The sequence below is a fragment of the Centruroides sculpturatus genome, unplaced genomic scaffold (assembly GCF_000671375.1).
Source record: "Centruroides sculpturatus isolate CEXI.00-Female unplaced genomic scaffold, Cexi_2.0 scaffold835, whole genome shotgun sequence".
Taxonomy (NCBI): domain Eukaryota; kingdom Metazoa; phylum Arthropoda; class Arachnida; order Scorpiones; family Buthidae; genus Centruroides; species Centruroides sculpturatus.
In genome coordinates this window covers 382,024-390,534 of record NW_019384995.1, presented here as the reverse complement: position 1 = coordinate 390,534, position 8,511 = coordinate 382,024, and the positions used below count along the sequence as shown (strand labels likewise).

General features: G+C 26.6%; 1 protein-coding gene across 2 annotated transcripts; it reads right to left on the bottom strand.

Annotated features, from left to right (window-relative positions):
* Window positions 1-1,137: 1,137 nt before the first annotated feature.
* On the bottom strand, window positions 1,138-8,208 carry LOC111633117 (CD109 antigen-like). 2 transcript variants are annotated; one of them, XM_023377652.1, is made up of 11 exons: window positions 7,705-8,208; window positions 7,364-7,544; window positions 5,479-5,647; window positions 5,283-5,405; window positions 5,127-5,200; window positions 4,932-4,971; window positions 4,773-4,857; window positions 4,600-4,705; window positions 1,746-1,970; window positions 1,384-1,611; window positions 1,138-1,308 (listed from the first exon to the last, which is right to left on the bottom strand). In XM_023377652.1, the coding sequence occupies exons 2-11, from the start codon at window positions 7,457-7,459 to the stop codon at window positions 1,153-1,155; spliced, it is 1,302 nt and encodes a 433-aa protein (XP_023233420.1). In that variant the 5' UTR covers window positions 7,460-7,544; window positions 7,705-8,208; the 3' UTR covers window positions 1,138-1,152. The 2 variants fall into 2 exon arrangements, with proteins under 2 accessions (XP_023233420.1, XP_023233421.1); XM_023377653.1 differs by having other exon boundaries at window positions 7,863-8,208.
* Window positions 8,209-8,511: the final 303 nt, after the last annotated feature.

Genomic DNA, 8,511 nt, shown 5'->3' with positions numbered 1-8,511 from the left:
TTCAAAAATTTTTAAATATAAATTTGGGTAATTTGAATCTAGCATATCTTGTATTTAAAAAATAAAACTTTAAAAGGGTAAGAAGGATGTAGCTAACTGTGCTTCAAGACACTCTGAATAGGATGTGTGCTTCAAGACTCTCTGAAATGCATGTATTCTGTGAACCCCATGGGTATGGATAAAACTGTCATATTTCACAGCTTTGTGTTATTTGAGTCTAGATAGCAGTGATGTTTAGCTATGTTTTTATGATATCCAATCATTGAATTTATCTTTTCTTTAAAAAGATGAAGTGATTAAATGAAAGGAAAAGAAGATAAAGAGAAAATGTGATGGTATGAAAAAATATGAAATACTGTAAAACATTGAAAATTTGCAAAAAAGCTTAATTTTCAAAAACAACCAATTTGAATTTTTGATATTTTGAATTTTTTTTGGTTTTCCTTGGTTCAAATTAAAAAGATTCAACTGTATAAATAGAAAAAATAGATAGCAAATAGAAATATATTTGAATTATTGAGATCTTATCATTTTTCTCACATGTTTCTCACAGAAATTTGTAATAAGATACATAATGCGGTTATAATAAAATATTAATTTTAATTAATTCAAAGTACATTAAAATAATCGCACAATATGTATTTATATCTTAGAAAATACAAGGGGAGCGTTACTTCCACAGCTTCCATGGACTGGCCACCACTGATTAAGTTATTATTAAAGGTTGTATCTTACTTTCGGGATCATGTCCCATATTAAAAAGTACAATCATTTAGGGAAACAAAAAAAATCACTAATTTATTTATGCTTAAATATAAAACTTATTACAAAAGAATCTAATGTTTTTGGATTATATATCCACCTTTTACAATAAAAATTTTAAGTAAAATTACAGGTTTGTTATAAGTATAAACTGGAGTTTTTTTTATGTAAATAAGTTAAAAAAGTGAGATATCTTATAACTTTGAATTAAAACATCATTCTTGGAAAATTTAAATTCTTATTAAAAGAATGGATAATTTTAAACATGTTTTTTATAGCTAAATTATGTTATTGATAATTCACAAATGTTTATATTTAATCTTATCATTAGATAGGTAATTAGCATTTTCCTTTGTAAGAAACAAATATCCACTGTTTCAATAAAATCAATTAAAGCACAGATTTATGTATCATATTCAAAACTGTTCTTACCTTTGGATGTTTAGTGCTTGTTGAAACATGAATACGATGATTTGTAGGAGAATATGATGCATACATAAGAAGATTTGCTTTAGCTGTTTCTCCAGTATCATCTTGATAATAAGCCTATTTGAAAAAATTATAATGATGAATTAAGATAAATCTTATGTAATTTTTTATCAGTTTATATATTAAATTTACCTCTAAATGTACAGCATATACATTATTTAAGTTTTTTCCTTTCAGTTGTGTATGAAGATCAATATTAACTTGCCATATTCCTGGTTGAGTAGGCAACATTTGTTCTTGATGAGTATTAAGATCTTTAATATCACTATTTTTAAATGTAACCAATGTTTTAATTTCCAATTGTCTGTTAGCTAGTCTCCAAGGGGGAAGAGCAGAACCATCATGAAAGGAAACTGCAAGCTTTAATAACATTTGTAATAATTAAAAAAAATAGTTGTTTGCTAAAAAATATACTTTTCAAAAATTATAAAGTAAAAATTAAATTTATAAATTATAAATTTACATATATTAAACAAAAAATTGTAAATATTTACATATGCTTTGAATGGCATAGCAGGCTTAAAAACTTGTGGTGATGATCCTAAAAATTTTAATTCTACATCAGAGTTAAAAATAATTGTTTGAGCAAATCCCACTTCGATTCGATTAAGGTAGTGTTCACCCACGTGCGCTTCCACTGTAACTGTAGACTTATCTAAATACTGTAATTTCCACTTTAATTCATTCATAGGAATTTTGAACTCTTGCATGCCATCAAACTGTAATTTAATTAAAGAATAATATATTAATACATATTTTTAGAAGCAGTTAAGATGATGTATTTTCATTAAGTAAATTTTTCATCTGAAAATGTCTTCAGAAATACATTATACTGTATATAAAATTTCTCTTAAACATTCTATGTATTTCATTCTGTTAATAAAGAAGCATTCTATGTATTTCATTTGTTCAAAAAAAAAAAAAATTGGTGAAAAGAGCTTACTCTACTCTGGGTTCTATACAGCTGCTTGACAACTTTGTCCATAAATGACATCCATTTTTAATATGCTTAGTATGATTTTATCCTCTTGTCTGATCTAGCCGTTGTTGCATGTTACAAAACCAAAGAACAGACCAGTACTTAATTAAGTTCTGTTAAATGTTATAATTACGTAATTTTATTATGTATTTATTATGTTATTATGTATCCATAGAACTTTTTATTATTTAAATCATTTTTGCTTTAATTATGAGATTTTAAGTGTAACAATGTGTTTGTCAATTATTATATATATTTTTTTATGTTTTGTGTATGTTTTAATTTTTTTGAATATTTTTCCAACCTGTTCCATCAGTTTTGATTTTATGTTGTTTTTCAAGTATTGGTTCAGTAGATCTAATTTTTGTTTAACATTGTTTACTCAATTTTGTCCACTCAGCTCATTTCTTTATACTCAAATGTCATTGGCTTTAAATAAACTCTTCTGAAACTGCTTGACCAATCTAAACCAAATTTGGTGTAGACATTGAGTTGGTTGTTAAATGCCAAAAGCTACTTGAAATCCTGATCAGATCATGTCCTTAAGGAATACTGTATCATAGGAAAACTCTGCTATAGACTTAAGCTGGGATTTTAGTTACAAAACATTCATGGCAGTTCAGTTTTGTTTACAAGCAAGCATAAACAAAACTGAACTGCTTAAAATACTTAATTTTTGCTTGACATTCCTTGAGTTTTAAACAATTAAATGTGATAATTGAGTCTAAACTCCAGCTTAACAGCTTTATATTGATTTGTGTATTCATAAACATTGCTGGCTGGCAACAATGAACAAGCACAAAAGCTTTACATAAAAACTGAATTAATTCATTCTGAAGTAAAGTTTGAAAGGAATTATTTATTTTGCTACTTGTTATTTGATATATTGATCTATTGTTTGTGGAATAATGCTACAGCACGAAAATATACCCTGTCTTGTTCCACAAACAACAGTTGAACAATTATTTAATTTTTAATTTTCTTTTGTAAGAAGTGAGTGATTTTATGAGACTATTATAACATACCTTTCAAAACCTCACTAGGGTCCAGTGACAAGTTTCAAGCATGAAAAAAGTTTTTGGACTCTTCAGCCCTGTTTCAGGTTTTTGCAGTCTGTGAATGGAACTTATAGAATGCAAAAACCTGAAATAGTGCTGCTGAAGAATCCAATAACTTTGTTAATGCTTGAAACCTGTCACTGAACCCTATTGGGATTTTAAGAGGTGTTATACAGTAAGTCCAGTTGGAAAAGACTTTATTATGTAATCATCACCTATGTGATGTCATGAATCTTTCAAGTTTTATTGTTATTATGTATAAGCAGATCAAAATATTAACAAAATGATTCCATGGATAGTTTTTCTCTTTCATCCAAAAATAAATGTGAAATTCAATACTGATTATTATAAATATAAGCAGATAGCAGATAATCTTCCAGACCTTTCTCTTATAATATAATGGACTCGTATATATTTATATACATATAGATAATAAATGGAATAATCAGTTAAATGTATACAATTATATAGGCCTACTTATTTGAGCCATTGATTTTGAAAGTGGGCCAAATCTATTTTGTGAAAAGAATAGTCAAAACTAATTCTTATTACAAATTAACATGTTTTTAATCAATTCAAAATAAATATCTTTTAATATCAGTAAAAATTTGTTACTAGTAATTTATATCGTCAATGATATTTACAGTGAGTTGATTTTGAAAGTGAGGAAAGCCCACTTTAAAGAAAAATATGAAGATATGATGGATTTATTACCCTATGTACATACTGGTACCACCCATTTATCATGAATACTTTAAAAAACTGCACCATCTAAACTAAGAAATATAATTATACACATGCAAGTATAATAAATAAGTATATAAATAAAATATTCAATTTCTTGTTGTTATAACTATATTCCATTCAAAGAAAAGCAATGTTTTCAACAAATCATTACTTTTCTAAGTGAAGCAAGTCCATTGGCACATACCAAAATCATGATTTTTTTTCACCTAACGCGGATAACCATTATTGCATATTAAATTTACACAAAATAAAACCAAAAAAATATAAAATAAGTCTATTACTGTTTACGAATATTTTTAAACTAATTCAAATGCAAACCATTAAATATCTAGCAATAAGATGGACTTGCCCCACTTTCAAAATCAATGGCTCATTTATTAATATTAGAAGTAAGTAAAAAGATAGAAAATCAATCTTTTATACATATATGAAAAAAAGACTGATGTAGATAGAATATTAACATAATATATGATTGCAATAAATTCATTATTCTTTGTTTTGAAAATATGATTAAATTTTTTAAATTTATTTGATAATTTAAAGTTTATGTTAAAATTTACTTACATATTTATATTTTTTTTCAGTAACAAATTGAGATTTTTTATACCCATAACCAACAATAAAAATTTTAATTGTTAAATTTCCAGTTACAGCAACTCCACTTGTATAACTAAAAGAAAAAATTAATTATAATATTACATAATTTATATTTATTAATTTAAAAAAAAATTAATTACTTTGCTTCAACTCTTCCATAAATATATTTATCATTATTCAAACAAAATGGTGATACAGTAACATTAACTTCATATGGAGTTTGATCTGTAAAATTTAATAATTACATATTATTTTTTATTATCTTTATAAAAATTAATGCAATAAAGTTTATGACTTACAATACTCTTCCACATAAAATGTTTTATCTTCTATTTGTCCCTGGAATTTAATCACATATTATAAATATTTAATGACAATAATCAAACTTATAGAATTTAGTAAATATAGTGTATTACGATTTACAAGTTAATTATTATATAATAAAAGTTTGGCAATTATTTATTTATATTAATTTATCAAAGAAAATAGTTTACCTGAGCTATGACTCTAATTGACCAATTACCATACACTGGTTGTTGGGAAAGTGGATATTCTAAACTAACAGCACCTAAAAGTTTTGCACAAGATTATATGATGAATAATATTAAATATTTAATTTATTATTTTAAAAACTATTTTTGATAAACTACCTAAATTTGTTTGACGAGACAGCCATCTCTTCATCACAGTTCCATGTGGATCTAGCATATACACATCTACCGCATCAGAAAATGCTTTTAAGTTTGTAGCAATAGGAATAGCTCTAAATCGAACTAAAAGATTTTAATATTTATTAATGATAATACATCAGTAGTCAATTGGTTTGTTTTCTTTTTAAAGCAATACCTAGCTGTCCTTGTTGATAAATGGGCTTATCTGTTTGTATAAAGATTGTCATAGAACGTTGTGAGAATTCCAAAAAAGTTTCATTAGCAAATGCAGTACCTCCAAGAACACCGTTTACGTTACCTTCTATCCTTAGTTTGTACTGACCTACAGTACTTGTTGGTGGTATCTGCAAATAAAATAATATATAATAAGCCTATTAATTTACTTAATTAATATAAATTCTATTAAAGCAAACTTCTAACTTCTCAAAAACTTATAATTTGAAAAATCATAATTCAAGCTCCAATTACTCTTAGGAGTAAACAAAAACCATTATTAAAACTATCAATAAATAAAAGTGCATTTTGTAATCCTGGCACTTTCAAGTATTATAACTTATCTTCAGGGATAGAAATATCAATATTTAGTAAAAATAGATTCAAACTTCAGAATATATTAAAGAACTTGAAACTGCTATTTATAGAATGCACATTTATTTGTTGGAAGCTTTGTTTTGTTTTATCATAAATCTATTAGTATTTTAAATAAAATACTTGAATGGGATATGATAATTTACATAAAATAGTAAATAAAAATATGGTATATTGTGTTAAGCAAAATTCTTCTATACTGTACACTCTACACTTATAAACAAAAGAGAGAAAGTCAAAAATCTTCCATATTTGTTCTCATTAAAAAAAAAAACTTTGATTTATTCATTATTGGGCTTTTTTATTGGGTTTAATTAATGAAATTAACAAGTAATAATAACTTTTTAAATATACAAATAAAACACTATCTCAAACAAAGATTGATTTTTAAATACAGTACATAATAAAAGTATTAAATTTATTTCCTAATGTCATATTTTTTTTTTCATTTTTGCTCTTTCTGCTCTGTGGGCACTAGAAGCTTTTTTCCATAGTGTGTCTTGAATATATTAGCCCCATTTTCAACATATCACTTCATTAGAGTGAAGTGATATGTTGAAAATGGGGATAATATATTCAAGACAGACTGCCCATGAAAAATACATACTGCTGTTAACCTGTATTCAATTCCCCCAGTGGCAAGTTGACACTTTAACTGCTTCTATCATTGGACCATCCCTAATTTCATACTAATGAAATCTTTCATAACACAAGGAATCTAATATTGTCACTCATATTCTTGGACATAATCAAAATTAACTAATAAACTTCATATTAAATTATTAAATATGCACAATTTTACATAAACCTAAAAGTGGAAAATTAATTTTTCATGTTTATGAAAGTCAGGAAAAGAATGACAATAAAGAAATAATTTAAAATTTAATGAATAAATAGTAAAATATATTTTGTCGTAGTATGATAGATAAGTAGCACAAATTATATGACCACATTAATAATAACAATACTAATTTCAGTTGCTTGGATAAGTACATGAAAAAATTATATATAGAAAAAACATTTCAATGTAGCAATTGTGCTGGTTAAAATGTGTTTTAAAGAAAACAGATTTCTTGAATAATATAAAAAAATATCTATTTAAATAAATGTTGTTAATGATTGTGTATGTTTAAGGAATAGTTGAAAATAATATACTGTATGTTGTTTTTTTTCTCTTAGAAAATACAAACTTATCCCATATAAATTCTTTCCTGAACTTTTGTAAAATGATCTGATAATTCTCAATTTTGAGGACTGAGAGCATCAATCTAGAAATGTTCCATAAAAAAGAAAAATTTACATTTAAGTTGCTACATAGGACATCCATCTATCGTAAAACTTTATACGAAAATGTAATCTGAGTTCCTGCCAAAGTCATGCATTTCAGTCATAAAATTGATAAGGCAAGTCTTTCTTAAATCTGATATAAGTTTATTTTATTACAGTTTTGAAAAAAAAGTGGTAAATTTTACCTTTAATAATAATGTTTCGGGGGTTTTCAGTTTACATTCCTGAGACGATGAGGCAAGTTCGACACCATCACGATGAATAGAAGCACGAACAGTCATGGGATTTGTTGAGCTATATATAATGACTACTACACGAAATATTTGACCAGGACGTACAATTTTTGATGCAAGCACAAAATAAGTTCTGAAAAATTAATAAATACATCAATACTTTATTTAAAGTTTTAAATATATTTTATTTTTAAAGCATTATAAACAAAGATTTAGTAGGTTGTTTCTTATAAACAACTGGCACATATAGATCTTTTAAAAATTAGAAACAGATTCTGTAATTTTAACTGTACATTTCAAAACAAGTTCCTTGATTGAAACCTTCTTGTTGACCATAAAACAGAAATTTAGTTTTATGGCCAACAGTAAAGTTTACGTTTAAAGCCAACAATATGGTTTCTATTAGTGAATTATCGTATTGGCTCTATAATTGTAACAAGTTTTCACACACGTATATTAATTTTAAGTGGCCTGGTGTTGCTTGACGTCACTTCTTTTCTATATCATCGAAGACCATCTGGAGGAGATTTTCAGTTGTTATAATGAAAACATAATATCGCCCCATTCAACCAGGAAAGATGGGAATATTGATGAGAGTTCGTTTTCCACTGAAGTACAGTACAGAGGCGTGAGCTCACAACGGAAAGGAAACGGCACTTGTAACGGAGACGAACAAAGTCGCTAGGCTCTTGTCATGTTTAGACATCAAGGGGCCCTGACTGGTCCAAAGTGTGTGTTCGAAACGATCTTTAAAATTACGAAAATCGAATTTACTATATACAGGAGCGGATCTAGGTTTTTCGGGGCCTAGGGCTTGTTGGAAGTCCGATGGGGCCCCATTTTTTGTTAGATTAAGAATCTTTAAATTGGGATTTAAAATTCAATTTTTAATAACATTAAAATCAGAGTTGAAATACAGTATATTTATTTATGAAATAGTGTTGAATGACAAACTTTATCAGAAAAAGTATAAATATTAAAAGTTTATGATAATAATTCAAATTATGTGGACCCTTGATACTTGGGGGCCCGTGCTTAAGCCCTATTAGTCCCTATGTAGATCCGTTCTTGACTATACACTACTACTTATTAATTAATAA

Excerpts from the sequence above, each read along its gene's own strand:
- LOC111633117 (XM_023377652.1), bottom strand. The coding sequence starts at position 7,459 with ATGACTGTTCGTGCTTCTATTCATCGTGATGGTGTCGAACTTGCCTCA. Across the intron at positions 5,648-7,363 it reads CCGAAACATTATTATTAAAG|ATACCACCAACAAGTACTGT; the intron begins GTAAAATTTACC and ends TTTTATTTGCAG. Across the intron at positions 4,858-4,931 it reads ATTTTATGTGGAAGAGTATT|ATCAAACTCCATATGAAGTT; the intron begins GTAAGTCATAAA and ends TAAATTTTACAG.